The following is a 16,028-nucleotide window of genomic DNA, read 5'->3' as shown; positions in this document are numbered from 1 at the left end:
CATACGGGAAACCGAACGCGAGCAAGACCAGCTTAAATAGCCGGATCGCGGGAAGCTAATAATTTCGGCTGCAGCTTTTTGCGCGAAGCGAGATCGAAAGCGCAAGAGAGTTATTAGCAGGTGTGATTTACTCAAAATGTAGAGTAGATCTTAACCGTTATCCCGGACCGGGTCGTTACAACTATTTGGACCAAAGATCCCTTCATAGGTCTACGGAGTAACCAAGGTAGATGAGAACAGAAGGAACACTATTTGGACCAAAGATCCCTTCATACAAATCATAAACAAATGACAACCTTACTAACACAGGCTGCTTCTTCCACAGCCTTGCACCATAACTTCGCTCCTCTCGTGATCCACAAGAACACTTAAAAGCATGCCCTCTAAGACACGGAGGAGGACGCCACTTCGCTCCCGCCTCCCGGATGAATCTTCAAATCATCTCGAGACATCGACGCGCACACACCCTTTTAGCTCACCACACACACACACACAAAACCCAAACGTATGAGAGAGAGAGAGAGAAAAAGCATTCCTGCTGCAAATCACCCTGACATTAACGTTATTAGCAGCTGTCCATCGCCTTCAGTTGCCGCCCTGGCCCGTCTGTCCCTGCTTTGGCTTGCGCGCGCGCGCGAACGCCCTGGCGAGCCCCTGCAGCCTCCGGCTCTGCGTCGCGATGACGCCGGCGGTGGACGACGCCTGACCCAGCACCACCTCGTAGCCGTCCCCGTACGATTCCATCCCCTCCGCCAGCAGCTGCCAGAAGAGCGCCCCCGCCGCGGGCCCGCCGGCGCGCGCCGACTCGTAGACCTTGCCGTACACCGTGCCGAACACCGCGTCCCGCTGGTCGCCGCTGTACCCGGGGTCCCGGCGCGACCTGCCGAACTCCGCCACCAGCAGCGGCTTCCGCAGCGCGTCCCGCGCGTCGGCGACGTGGGCGTCGAGCCAGGCGCCCAGGAACCGGAGCTGCGACGGCGCGTCGAGGCCGGGCAGCCACTGGTCCGGGTACGCGTGCACGGTGGCGAAGTCGATCCCGGGCGCCCGGTTGTTGGCGACGAAGTCGGTGCCCAGCTGGTACCCCGACGGGTTCGCGGCGGCGGCGCGGGACGGCGTCGACGCGCCGTAGAAGCCCTCCAGGCCGGCCTCCAGCAGGTGGGCAGCGTCGATGGACTTGACGTGCGCCGCCATCTCAGCGATCCACGACTGGAGGGTCCGGCCGGAGAGGTCCGACTGGCACCGGGGCTCGTTCATCAGCTCCCACGCCATGATCGTCGGGTCGTCCTTGTACGCCACGCCCGTGATCGTGTTCACCCGCGTCAGCACAGTCTTCGATCCACCGCGCAAAAAGACGAGCAAAGTTTTTGTCAGAAGCGTGCTGGGTGGAACTAGCAACAAAAGATTCAGACAAGCGATGATAACACTAGGAGCTCAAAAGGTCAAAAGCATACCAGTATGGTCCGAGTTCTAGAGCAAGGCATTGTTTGACTGATTGTCTGATGTCCAACAAGATCTCCACAGAATGTGTTACGTTTTAGGCCTTTTCCCTCCTTTTCTCCTGCCCGTTTTCCATGAATTTACTACGGTACTAATAGTTCCAAAACTCAGTGGTTTCTCTTTAAAGAGCAAACAGTGCACAGTGTTCAGTACTAGTATTATCCACCGACAGCGTCACAGTATTCAGACCAAAATAATTTTACTGCCTATCACAGTATGGGTGTGCGTAAAGAATCACTCTAACGGTATCGTGTATAAGAAAGATGCTTTAGGTTTGGACCCCCAAAAATAGGAAGATGCTTAAGGTGCATTAGCTCCATGAGACAGAGGTCTTGTTTGGCATTCTTCAAAACTAGCGCGCACGTTTTCTGAAAAAAAATCTGGCATGCATGAAGTATTAAATAAAGTCTATTTGTAAAATCTTTGTAAAATCTTTTTAGAGATGGTGTAATTTTTCGCGACGAATCTAATGACGGTAATTAATGGATGATTGGCTCCAGTGATGCTACATTAACCATCCTCTAATCGCGGAGTCAAAAGCCTTATTAGATTTTTCCGGGTCACTAGCGCGGGGTGACCCTAGCGCGGGGTTCTGGAGTTGGTTTTGTAAACTGACTTTGTTTGACACCATAATTAACAGAAAAAATATCACTATTTATTAGCACGCTAAAATCCTAGCAAGAAACAAACAAGCTATAACCACTCTATCCTTTATTTGAGGCCTCGAACATACCGCGTTGCACCTCTCAAGGTTGGATATTTTTACCGCGGTGATTCCATAGATCAAAACAACGAGGAAAATGCTCTATCTCTTCTCTTAATGCCAAACATTTAAGATTTTTTATTTACTTGGCCAAAACAGGAAAGAATCTCTATTTCAAAACAAAAACGAATGCAACGATTTCGATTCAATGGAAAGAATTAACAAGGAATGAAATGATAGCCTATATTTGGAACTAAATCCTCTAGCTTTATCGGCACTATCAGTAGGTAGCATTTATGAGGGCCTAAATGGAGCAACAACCAAATAAGCAGGGCGATTTTGCTCCCATAAAAAAGAAGAAAAGCACGGTAAACAGGTCATGTAATCGTCCAAATATTGTCAGAAAAAAAACAGCGATTGAGCCAATCGATTCAGCAAACAAGGGAAGTCCTAGAAATGAACCTCAGCAAACAAAAACGATACCCTGCCTTTTTTTTACCTTGATATGGTTTTTGTAGAAGCCCTTGACAACAGGGTTAGTGAAGAACTCATCGTCAGATCCAATGCTCTGCCCCTGCTCTCTTGCCCACTGCACGTACTGCTTCCTCCCTCCAAAGCTGTCGTAGCTGTTCACGAGGCTCAGTATCATCTTAATCCCATGCTTCCTGGCCTCAGACAGCACGAAATCCAACCCCTGGATGAACACCGGAGAAAAAAAAAAGAGACGGGAACGCATCAGCTCACGAGCAAAGCAAAGAAAACAAGAACATCGTTTATTTCAAAAGAAAAAAGAAAGCAAGAACATCTCAAGAAACAGAGCCGTTGGCACAGAGGGGAGCGAGTGGCAGACAAGTGCGGCCAAGGACCTGGAAGGTGTTCTCGTTGTAGCGGCCGGGGGAGTACTGCAGGGCATTGCTGCCGCCGTCGCTGAACGCCCACGTCCTGGCCACGGAGAGCCCGGCGGCGGCGGCCTGGCCCAGCGCGGAGGTGACCTTGCCCCTCCGGGCGGGGTCGGCGCCGAAGGACATGAGCCAATAGGCGTTGAATCCGTTAGCGAAGAACGGGTTGCCGTTCAGCACGAAGTGGGTGCCCTGGACCCTCACGAACCCGTCCCGCCCGGCCTCTGCTCCTTGACGGCCGCCATGGATGCAGAGGAGCAGCAGCAGAGCAAGAGCTCCACGAAGCCTCCTCATTCTCCTATGCACTCGAGCTTTTGTGGCCTGTCTGCGTTGTTGTCTCTCTCTAATCTCTATCTCTCTCCTCTTGGATGGCCAGCAATAATGGTGGTGAGATGAAGTTAGGAAGAAGAATGAAACTCTGAACTGTGAAAGGAGGAGACGCCAAGTTGTGGCCAACTGAGGTTTAAATAGACCACAACACAGGGAATGGACCTTCAGTGCGTTTCGCGAAGGAAACAGCATGAGGTGGCCCCACCTGTCAGTGGGCCTCTGGAGCTCCCTTCTTTCGAATGGTACCACTAGACGGTTGGCAAATAGTCTGGCGAGTGAAGAATGAGAAGAGGACACTAAACGCTGTCGGTTCCGGCGCTTGAATGCAAAAGGCTTTTGATTTAGTTTGTGGACACCCCACATGGGCGTTGGTAACATGAACATGATGGTGTTTTGATGGTACGGCTGCATTGGTAGACCCATGACGGAGTAGCAAACCGCAACTGAATTTAGGGCCTCCCGCTGGAGTACTGCGACCGAAGTTCAGTGATGATACGGGAATCTTCTTCCCTCCTTGTGCATTGGCCCATCATGTACGTTGTACGATTTCTGGATCCAGATTCACATGTTTCCTCTGTCTTTTTCCCCCCTGGACAGTTTTAATTTCCTATTGTCTAGTAGTACATTCATAAGTTGCTAAAATGAATTTTATGCTTGGTAATAAAGCATCATTATAATCTGCCAAATACGGTGTAAATTCCTTATGTTTAGATTTAAGACCACTTGTCATCATACCACGAAATGAATGCACTACATCCCTGCTTTTATTATTTCAAGGAAGTTATATTTTATTAAAAAAACATTCCCTTATCTTATACTAGAAATGTAAAGCGTTTTTTTTCATAGCATGAACCGTTATTCCTACTTCTTACCATCTTTTTTTCATAGCATGAACCCTTATATGAGAATGCAAGCTAAAGGGCTGGTGTATTGCTTAAAAAAAAAATCGAGCGGGCCGGTGTATTGCTGAATAGCGCGAGGTCGCAGGATCATCAAGGCTCGGAATTTAGGCAGCCGTGAAAGTAATAAGTCTGTTCCTTGCCTCTGCCGGAAGCTCGGTATCATCAGTTTTTTTTTTAACTTGGTATCTTGTCTGCAAGATATCGTACGGTAAGGTACCAACTACCAAGGTGCATTACTAGCGCCCCTACTACGTACATGAACAGAGATGCGCACGGGTCCATTCAGTGGCCGACCGACTGGTTGCTAACTTCGCAGCTGCGTTTCCTTAAAAAAAAATCGCAGCTGCGACGCTGGAAATTGGCGCTAACGTTCGGGGTCATGCGCCGAGTCGCTGCAAGTGGACCCAGCACCTGTTCATCTTTCTCCTCGCGACGCTGGCCAGTTTCAGGGAGGAGGGCTGTCGGCGGCTGGGATTCCTTCACCACGGCATATAGAATGGGGAGGGGGGCAGCCCAGGGAAGCCTGACGGTGTAGTGGGTTGAGGGAGCGGCGCGGCGAGATGGTGGGAGCCGCCGGCCACCAGCGGTCGGTGAGACAACCGGTTGGGCAGAACTAGGACGGGGGTGTAGGAAACCGAGCGTGGTGGCGGAGGCCGGCGGTGGCACATCTGGCGGCGAGGGCGAGCTTGTGCATCGCAGTCGCACCTACGAATGAGAATAGGACGTGTGATCAGAGATGCGCATGGGTAGTACGCTGAGATCCATCTCGACGTGGTACGTGCACTTGTACCGTGGCGTATGTCCGCTGGCTGCCGCTGATGAATTTGCAGCAGCATGTGGAGGCACATGGGGTCGGATCGGAGTGGACAGGGACGTCGTCCCCTGATCGTCCGGGTGGGAGGATCCGCGTACGTGCCGTGCCGTGCCGTGCCACCGGGGGGGGGGGGGGGGGGGGGGGGGTACACCATGCCAATGCCTCCGGTGTCTGCGCCGGCCGCTCCGATCCATCCACGGACGGTGGCGTGCACGGCCCATTTCGTAGCGATCGGCCGGCTGCAACTGCTCGTAGTTTTGCTCCTGGCAGTCACGGATGATCGGTGATACTGTATCTTCGATCCTTTCCTTTCCTTCGCTTTTACTTTCTCCGAAAGAAGAAGGATCCGTACGTTGGTCGAGAGCGCCGGGTGCTGCGTCGTATGCGCCCGTTGCGGCCCATGATCCCTCGAACGTTCGTCAGGATGATCCTGAGAGATCCCCTTCGCTGCATCCTGCAGGCCGCAGCAGCATATCGGTGACAGGCGCACGCACGCACGTTCCGTGCCGCCTGCCGCGGAAATGATCCGGCTGAACGCACGATCCGGCCAGCCCGTCCGGAGCGGCAATTGCGCACCCGTCGGTTTCGGCTGCTTGCCCGCAGAGGTAGGGAGGCAGTTACGCCCGTTTTCTGTTGGTTGAGTCGGGGCGCACCACATCACATGGCTTCTCTCCCTCTGTCCCTCACATGGAGTGGAGGGTCCCGCCGAACTGTGTCCACGGCTCCACACGGCGCGACGCGGCCTGAGCTGCTTCCACGGCGAGAGCCGAGGAGGCCAACTGCGGCCCATGCACCCGGGCGGCGGGCCTCGCCGTCCGCCGACTAGTAGGGCCGGCGGTGCCCCCCACTCACTCACCGACGCCCTATTTCCCCGGTCACCCACCACTCCCGGTCTTTTCAGGGACCCCGGTCCCATGTCGCCTGCTGCTGCTGGTCCCGGTCTTCTCGTGGCGTCACGCGCCCGCGTCGCGTCACGCGCCAGCAGCCGGCTCGTGCTCTACTGCTCTCGCCTCTCGGGCGTCGGCACCGCCTCGAGCGGCGGATCTGTGGTCCTGTCCTGTGACTCCTGTCCCGGCCCCCGGGGTTTGCTGTGTTGTGGGTCCTTTTCCCGTCACCGTTGTTGCAACGTGGGCGCGTGGCGTGGCGCGTCCCGTGGAGGGGATGAGTCGATGCGAGGATGGGCTTCCTGTGGCCACGGCCTGCGCGCACCGCCAAGCCGAGGTTGCCTTAGGATGCGTTTGGTTCATGGGACGGATCGAGACGGTACAGAGCGGCTCCGTTCCTTGCACTTGCACCGTTTGGTGAGGAGCAGCTAGAATAGGACGGCTTATGAGGAGAATATTCCTCCTAGATTCAGGACCAAGCCATTCTCAAAATTTTGCCGAACGCACTCGCTCCCGTCAACGGCGTCACACGACTCTTGTCTCTCTGTTCTAGGCGGCGCTCGGCGAGCGGCGGAGAGCACGATGTGCGGAGGCTGCGAGCTGCGACCAAGCACAGGAGGCGAGGCGAGTCGCACGGCGCGCAGAGGCCAGAAGCTGCGATGGGGCGAGCAAAGGCGGCGAGCTGCAGGTCTCAGGGCGTGCGGGGCGGCAAGGCCGCGAGCGCGGCGGCGGCACGGAGGCAAGCAGATGCGGCGACCTGCTGGCAGGCGAGAATGGAGCTCAATCCTAGAAGAATCAATTGGTCCAAACTTGGCCGCGCGCTTCGATTCACCGGCAAGGGAAGGCAGCCACCCAGCGATCGAGCAAATCAAATCCGAACTCCAGTTCGTTCATGCCAAGGAAGAAAAGGCATTGAGGAAGTGGATTATTCTGAGGAAGAGGATTGAGGGTATTATCCGAATGACAAGTGGACCCCACAGAATATTGCCTAACAGCGGCTGTTATCTGGTCCTTTCCATCCCTCCAACCAAACGTAGAAATGGAACCGCTCCATCCTGCAACCAAACACAACATAGAACCATTCCATTCCTGAAACTAAGAACGGAGTCATTCCATTCTAACTCGCTCTTCAACCAAACGCACCCTCAATCTCATGGCGACTGCCCGTGCCGTGCATGTCCGACCTCCCCCTACGGGGGGCGGCTATGGTAGTGCTAATCAAAGCGCTGGTGGTAGTGTGGTATGGAACGCAGTGGCTGGCTTCTTTGGAAAGCAAAGGCGTGCATCGTCTCGTCTGGAGTTGAGAATTTAGACTATACAAGACATTTAAATGATCAGGTTGTATTCCAGCGTGCTTGTAACCTGATGATGTACTCAACTATGGTCTAATATATTCCTTCTTTCGTCTAAAAAAAGGCGTGCAGTGTCTCAGATCAAGCAACTGCTTTGCGTCTCTCTCCGGGCGCTCCGACCAACAGAAAAGGGCTGGTGCGGCGGTGCTGGCATGTCGCTGTAGCCCCCAGAAACAGGAGACAGGAAAGCTAGCATTCGAACGAAACCGCGCGCGCGGGCACCGGATACCAGTGGCGGATCTACCGGTGGGGCAAGCGGGGCTCAAGCCCCCTACTGCCGGAGAAGTCATGGAGCCCCTCCTAAATTTTTTGGCCATGGGAGGAAGGATAGGGGGGTCTGGAGGTCTGCTGGAGGTTGAAGACGACCAGGGACGCGGCTGGGCTGGCAGCTTGGGCCAATTCTTTTCCCCTTGCGCCAAAGCCCAAAAAGCCCAGTAGGCCCAAGTTAGCCTTTTTTTACCGATCTCTTTTCCCCTCTCTCTCGGTCGTTCTCTGCATGCGCTCTCTGTTCGTGTCCGCCTTTCTCCTCCTTCGCTCAGCGCTCTCGGCCTAGCAGTGGCGGATCTACTGGTGGGGCGAGCGGGGTTCAAGCCCCCCTACTGCCGAAGAAGCCATGGATCCCCCCCCCTTAGCCCCCCCCCCCTTCCTAATTTTTTTGGCCATGGGAGGAAGGATAGGGGGGTCTGGATGTCTGCTGGAGGTTGAAGACGACCAGGGACGCGGCTGGGCTGGCAGCTTGGGCCAATTCTTTTTCCCTTGCGCCAAAGCCCAAAAAGCCCAGTAGGCCCGAGTCAGCCTTTTTTCTTTGAACGATCTCTTTTCCCCTCTCTCTCGGTCATTCTCTATGTGCGCTCTCTATCCGTGTCCACCTCTCTCCTCCTCCGCTCAGCGCTCTCGACCTAGGGTTAGGCAGCTACCGGCTCGGGCGCTCGGCGGCTCCTGCAGTCCTGCGCGCGGCGGCGCCCTGCAGCCGGCGGCCGGCCGCAGCTCCTGCTCGGCTGCTACATCCGGCCATCCCGGCAGGCGGCGGCGGCCAGCAAATCGGAGGCTCGGCGGCCGGGCGAGCAGTGCTGGGTGGCGAGCCGGCGAGTTGGGCAGGCCGCAGGCAGCAGTACTGGCAGGCGGCATTGATGGGGAAGGGGGCACGACGGTGGTCGGCGGTCGGCGGCCGCTGCACAGGTGGGCAGCCAAGGACGAGAAGTCGAGAACAGTACTGGCCACTGGCCTACTGGCCGATCCAAATGTATTTGGCTAATTGGCTTGTCCTAGGTAATGGAATTACTCAATTACTAGCTCAGTTTGGCTATTTGCATGTGTATGGTCTGATCCAAATGAGTTAATCTTGTATTCAATTAGGTAAATGAGTTAATCTTGACATCTTGTATTCAATTGGGTAAATGACATATCTTTGATTTATCTGTGAAGAACTCAACTCAAAATGTCAAAAAGAGCGCTGCACACATATTTTTCAAGTTCAAGCAGTGAGACTCCAATTTCAACCACCAATGAGAACACCGGTCAATTGAAAAAACTAGGGTGGAGTTTAGGCACTCAGATATCATTGGTGATCCAGGAGACCGCAAACCAATTGACGAACATCCCCAAGAAATTAGGGATCAGTTAAGGAGGGCATATGCTCTAGGTGGACCAACCCAACCTAGTAATTATACTTTTCCTCGAAAATGGCAAAGTGGTGAATGGAGATCATTTCAGAAATCTTGGTTTGATGAATTTGATTGGCTGGAGTATAGTATTTCAAAAGATGCGGCTTATTGCTTATATTGTTATCTTTTCTTTAATGTTGGAAAGCCAGAAAAATTTGGGAGTAATGTATTTGCAAAGCAAGGGTATGTTAATTGGAAGAAAGCTAAGGATACTTTTAGAAATCACAGTAGTTGCAAGGTTCATGTGGATTCTAGGCTGAAGTGTGATGACTTCATGAACCAAAGGACTAATGTGGCCAGAAAATTTGTTGAAATTAGCAAAGAGGAAGAAAAACGATATAATATTCGATTGTCATCTTCTTTAGAGGTTGCAAGATTTCTCATAATGCAAGGTGATATTTTTCGTGGACATGATGAGACATCTACTTTTCTCAACAAGGGTACATTTAGAGAGTTGGTTGATTGGTACAAAGAAAAAGTTGAGGCAGTGAAGGATGCATATGATAAAGGTGCTAAAAATTGCCAGATGTTATCTCATCATATACAGAAGGACCTTACATAAGCTTGTGCAGAGGTAGTGATGGAAGAGATTATGGATGAGATTCGTGGTAGGAAATTTTCTGTGCTTAGTGATGAGTCTCGAGATGTATCTATAAAGGAGCAAATGGCTGTGATTTTGAGATTAGTAGTTGAGACTTTTTTTACTTTATTTGTCTAATTTCAGATTATGTGCTACCTTAGAATAAAACTTGATGTGCAGATTTGTGAATGATGAAGGAAAGGTGTTGGAGAGGTTTCTTGGACTTCAACATATAGAGAGATGTACAGCTGTTGCTTTGAAAGAAGCTTTACTTGGTATGCTTTCTAGCCACAAGTTAAGCATCTCTATGCTTCGTGGGCAGGGTTATGACGGTGCTTCCAACATGAGAGGGGAATTTAATGGCGTGCAGAAATTGATTCGGGATGAAAATTAGTTGTTGTTACCGTTTCAACTTGTACTCCAGCCATTGCAGATTTCTTTAACTATGTTCCTTTAATAGTCAACACTGTGGATGCTTCTTGTATGAGAAAGGATGCCTTGCTTGCTAAACATCATGCTTTACTGTTGGAAAAGGTTGAGAATGGAGAAATTCTCACTGGAAAAGGTTTAAATCAACAATGTAGCCTAGTTAGACATGGAGATACTAGATGGGGTTCGCATCTTAAAATGTTGCTTCGGATATTGATAATGTGGGAGGCTATCATAGATGTCCTTGAGATAGTAAAGAAAGATTCTATTAAACCAACAAGTAATGGTGGAGCTTTTGGTTTGATTGGTAAAATGGAGAGCTTTGACTTTGTATTTATCATGCATTTGATGATAGAATTGTTGAGCATCACAGATAGTTTGTCACGTGCTTTGCAAAGCAAGGATCAAGACATTGTGGAAGCAATGCATTTGATTATAGGTGTGAAAGATAGCTTGCAAGATATGAGAGAAAATTGATGGGAGCCATTATTCAGAAGAACAAAACAATTCTGTGATAAGAATGAGATTGAAGTGCCAGATATAGATAAGGAAATAAATGCTAGCGGGACATCTACACGGCGAAGGCAAAAGGTAACAAACATGCACTTTTACCATGTTGAGATTTTCCTAGCTGCCATCGATGCCATTATGTCGGAGATAATCATCGGTTTGGTGAAGTGAGTTCGGAGTTACTAGTAGGCATGGCATGTCTTAATCCAAGAAACTCCACAAATTTTGATGTGGATAAGCTTGTGAAACTTGCTGAAATTTATGCTGAAGATTTTGACATTGCTGAAATTGCTATATTGCCAAGTGAACTTAGAGGTTTTGTTGGACGTGCTAGAAGAAATCAAGAATTTCTTGGATGTACAGAGCTTTCACAATTTTCTGAAATTATGGTGAAGATTGGGATGCATAAATCATATCCATTGGTTTATCGCCTTATTGAGCTAACACTGATACTTCCAGTGGCAACGGCTTCAGTTGAGCGGATCTTTTCAGCTATGTCTATTATAAAGACAGATCTTCATAACAAAATGGGTGATGAATGGCTTAATGATTTGATGATATGCTACACCGAGAAGGAAATATTTAGAAACATTAGTAATGAAAAAATCATTAAGAGATTCGGAGAGATGAAAAAGCGTCGTATGTTAGTGCCTAAAGAGAATATGGTGGTATGCTTCATTCTACTCTTGTTTGATAATTTAAATTCTTTCAAGTAAATTTAGGCTTGTCTCTAATTTATTGTTTGATTCATTGTGTGTAGATTACTTCTCATGAAGATTGATTTGCATCGCAATAAGGCCTTCCATGTCATCTATTTCGTTGGGTATGTAAATTGCATAATTTGCTTATTGGCGTGATGTAAAACTTCAATGTTAGTTTTATATAGGATATCATGAGCTTGAGCTCTCTTATACTTCAGCCACCCCCCCCCCCCCCTATATATTTTTTGGATCCGCCACTGCTGGAAACAGCCGACTGATCATGCATGCAACTGGTGGCCGGCTGAATTCGCTCAACTGAAATGCCGTGTGGGAATCGGCAAAAAAAATTTCGCTTGCCCGGTGCTTCCTCCCACCGTTTCCGTGCTGCTTGGGTGACAAGGTCGCCCCGTTTCGTTTTTTCCCCCCGAAGAAGTTCGTTAAGAAACTTTAAAATCCATCCGGTCGACTCAAAGCCACATTAGCCCATCCAGCCACTAGGCCCATCCAGGCAGGGGCTTCTCGGGCGGTGGAAGGTTTGTCAGCCCACGGGCCAAACAGCAGGGCCCAGAAGCCTGCGGTCATGGGCCAAACAATAGGCGGCCGGACCTTCCAAAACACGCCTCCCGGACTTCTTTCTTTTGCCTGAACGAATGGGGTGTGGGCCCAGAAGCCCGCGGTCATGGGCCATCTCCGATAGACAGACTGTGGCCCGGTGCGCGGGCGGCGTCAGCTCTGGACTGCTGGCTGGAGGGTCACCCGCGCCGTTTTGCATGCTTGGTGCACCTACGCCGAACACAGCAAAATTAAACGAAGCTGCTTTGACGCCCTGGGATTAGACCGCAGGCGTACGTGCACGTAACGACTAACGAGTACGATCGAGTTGTGACTTGTGAGCTAGCAGGTGTGAGTTGTGACGGAGGGGTTACGTTCTATCTTCTCTCCTGCACAGCTAGCCCTGCCGCAGTAGAGTCTCCCAGCTACCGCAATGGCAACATCTGGCGTATAGCCGCCCGGCGTGAGCATGTACTAGTCGATGTGTCATTCATCTGTGCCACATACAGCAATTGTCCTGGCCACTCCTGGAGCGCTAGCTAGGCTAGAGCTCGATCTGGCTGGCCGCGTGCTGCTGAAGCTAGAAATCTTTTGCATGTGTGCTCGTTTTGATCAGGTGATCCGATCGTCCTCAAAGGCGAGGCTAGCCAGCGACATGTGGATTCCTTTTGCATGGACATCTCAAGGGACACTTCCGCAAGTCTGCAACACCAGGTCACCAGCTGCCACCGGGACCAGGCTAACCCCTTCCGCAGCTTGCGCCGGGCGGAACGAATCAGGCATCCAGCCTGCAGCCTCTAGCTAGGGTGTCCTGCCGGCGGCTGCGACCACGAGACCGCGACACGACTGCCGGCTGCGCACCCTCTTGCTACCCGCAAAGGTGAAAGCCCTCGCGTTCCGATTCCCGCCGACGTGATCACTAGATGGATGCTCCGCGCGGCCTGCCCCTTGGAGATGCAGTAGCGGCGGCCGCGCGGAATGCATGCAGCAGCTGACGGGGCACAAGACCGGCGGCCGCGAGAGAGCTGGCTCACGTCGTCCCGGCGGATCCGACAGGATATCCAGCCGCACACGCCGAGATGCGCCTCAGCAGCTCGGTGCCTGGCTTCATCACTCGTCATCAAAGCGGCAGCTTTCGGTTGCGATCCAAGGCCGGATCGGAATCTGGTGACTGTGCCGTCATGGTCCTCCGATCATGGAAGAATAACCTTTAATTCTACAGCCTTATTACACCGATTACCAGTCATCAGCTAGCTGCCGGGTGCCAATCACCTTATTACTTCGTCCTGATGACACCGTGTCGATCTATCAGATAATTAAGAGAAGAATGTGCGTATTTGATCTGCTTAATTAGATAGGCTTAGGCTGGGCATATTTGATCTGCCGATGGAATCCGCATTCCCATCAGGATTGGGATTCCTTTCCTCGCGATCGAAAGTGAGAGCTCAGGGCAAATGTGCTGAATCCCTGTGTAATAAATTGATGCAGAGACCACCTGGATTCCAATCCTGCAACTTGGCGCCCGGAATCCGGCCGGGCTGCTGCCTTTGCAGATTTGGGATCCAGTTGACGCAGACCACAGAACACCTGGTGGGCTGAAGATCCGAGGGATTACACTTACAGAGCAGCAGCCGGAGTGAGATTCTAAGACACAGGGTTAGGTTATCTGATTCATCGATCGAGCACATGTGCTAAGCCAGCCATTGCTGAAATGTGCTCGATCGGAGAATGCATTCCTTCCGAGCGGATTATTTCGCTCCGAAAACAAAAGCTCAGAGGCCGGCCGGCGGGTTCGAAATATCACGGGGAATCATGTATCTTTTCTGAGCGCCACCGCGCTTTGTGCAGATTAGATTCCACGCAAGATTGATCTAGCTACCTCTCACCTCTAGAGGACGCCGGCGGCCGGCCGGCTCGACAGGTCCGTGACTCCGTGTGCATGCTTGCGCCACGATGCCAATGCAACTTGGTTGCTTTGCCTTGGTCCAGCCCCCCAGCGTCTTCGGATGGACTCCGACTCCTCCACGTCGGCTCGTACAAAGATTCCGCAACTACCAGGAGCTGATCCTGTGGCTGCAGAAATCGTCTCGGCGCCGGAAAATCCCTGCGTGATTCCGTGGCCTCCGTGGCCAACCAAGGAGCAAGATGAGAAGGTATCAAGAGTCAAATTCCTTTTTCCAAGGAAATTGGAGATAGGGAGATCCATCCATATACCATTTGGTCCCACACGGGTGTTTGCACACTTTTACCTGCAACATGGAATCGGTATCCTGCGCTCTTTTTCAGAGAATGATTTTGAGATGCTTCCATCATCTTCAACAACTGATATCTATAATAACATATATATTTCTAAGAGGAAGATTAAATCAGAACATCATGTAGACAGTATAGACACTGAACCACATTGAACCATTTCTCCACTCTGCAACACCGAATTAATCAAGATAGGAAAACACCAAATTAATCACCAGCAGTTGGTACAGAGTCAGAGACCACAAAGGGACGGAACATTAGTACTGATCACGAATTAGATTCAACCTTTGCCCATTGGTCAAATGTAAGGGCGATAACGTGCTTATTTGTGCCTTTTTTGACATGTCATTTCTCATCAGAATTTTGTTAAGCTTACAAAATTATTGAGTGAACAAAAAAGAATTGAAGGGGCTTTTATTTGAAGAACAGATCAGTGAACATGTCATGCTTGTTTCAGACCTACTGGTTGCTCATTAGTGCCTGCAATTCTTTATAAAATATGGGGAAAGTATGAACGAGTATACTCCCAAAGAGTGATGCAATGGGATCGTAAATTTTTTCTTAGATTATCAACTACCCATAAACTTTCGAAGTAAGGATCTATGTCCTTCAACTTTTTAAGTGGTTCACTCCAAGCGAGAATCCAAGTACAGAAATTGATTTAGAATGAATCTACATGAACCACTTAAAAAGTTGAAGGAGTCAGATCCTTACTTTTGAGAGTCTATGGATCTAGGCAAGAGAATTTGTGCATTTCACTCTATACAAAACGTCTCTCAAAAGGTTCCGAGGTTCAAAGTTCAGTAAGTTTCTATTAACAGTGTAAGAACTAGAACCGAGGGGTTTATCTTATAGACTAATATCAAGTAAACACCATATAAAACGTGTAATCAGGACACTTGAGATACACATGTATATATTTCTCCTACTCCCTATAGTCAAAAGTAAAATATTTCAAATGCGAGCAGTGAAACTATTTTATACGAACCGCCAAATTAATGGATGAAGCACACATTTATTATATGTTAGATATATCAAATATGTTAAATGAAAAATCGCCAGCCTGTATAGAGTTTTTGACAATGTCTAAACACATTTAATAATGATTGGATAAGTAATTAATAAATGACAATACTTACAGAACAAGCATTGAGTGGTCCACATAATTTGTTGAAATTCAAAGGCCAAAGATTAAAGACCAAAGAACCGATGCAATTCTCTCCTCCAATGTCCTAGCAGCCGACAGGGAAATACCTATTCGTTGGTCCAGGTCCAGCCCATGCTTTAGCACATATTCTGTTTCTGCCCATCTTTTTTTTTTGAACGGACGGCAAGAGCTTTGCCGAATTTTTATTAGAAGATGAGAAGAAAGAAAGGGCAGAGAGCCCCCTCAAACAATACAAAAATCCCCAGGAAAGCAACTCACTGCAACAAAGGAAAAAAAAAAGAAACCATGGGGGTTAACAACCAAACAACAAATCAACTAATCAGGGGCACCGAGGACAAGAAAAAACTAAGAAAAAGCTAAGCTGAACTGCTGGAAATCCTCTTTTGTTAGGAGGGCCACTTCCTCTTCTGATTTTGATACTGCCCATCTCATGTGTACTGTCCAGACCAAGAGAACTTTCAGGACTATAAGAGCTTTGATAGATTTTAGTTTTTTGAACGAACATATATCTTGAGTTTTGATTCTTGAATCAGTATTTTTGTCGACCTTGCTCTAACCACCTTCCAATGCAAGAATAAGCTGTGCTATGTATGGATGTCATAATCAAGAATCAAATTAAATAGTTTGTCTAAAAAAGAATCAAATATATAGTTTGAAGTTTGGACATTGTTATAATCACACAAGTACTGCATTGGAATCAGAATTCCTTTTATTCAACCGAGTCCCCCTGTGCCTAACCAAATAGCGTTATTTGCTCAGTAGTCTACCTAGTTAACTAAGCTACCAGCAA

At 49.7% G+C, this 16,028-nt stretch overlaps 1 protein-coding gene across 1 annotated transcript; it reads right to left on the bottom strand.

Moving 5' to 3' along the window:
* Positions 1 to 207: 207 nt before the first annotated feature.
* On the bottom strand, positions 208 to 3,553 carry LOC120674235 (mannan endo-1,4-beta-mannosidase 1-like). The gene is made up of 3 exons (XM_039955380.1): positions 3,067 to 3,553; positions 2,700 to 2,894; positions 208 to 1,329 (listed from the first exon to the last, which is right to left on the bottom strand). The coding sequence occupies exons 1-3, from the start codon at positions 3,391 to 3,393 to the stop codon at positions 586 to 588; spliced, it is 1,266 nt and encodes a 421-aa protein (XP_039811314.1). The 5' UTR covers positions 3,394 to 3,553; the 3' UTR covers positions 208 to 585.
* Positions 3,554 to 16,028: the final 12,475 nt, after the last annotated feature.

The sequence above is a fragment of the Panicum virgatum genome, chromosome 5N, assembly GCF_016808335.1.
Source record: "Panicum virgatum strain AP13 chromosome 5N, P.virgatum_v5, whole genome shotgun sequence".
Lineage (NCBI taxonomy): Eukaryota > Viridiplantae > Streptophyta > Magnoliopsida > Poales > Poaceae > Panicum > Panicum virgatum.
This window is presented reverse-complemented; position numbering and strand designations above follow the sequence as displayed.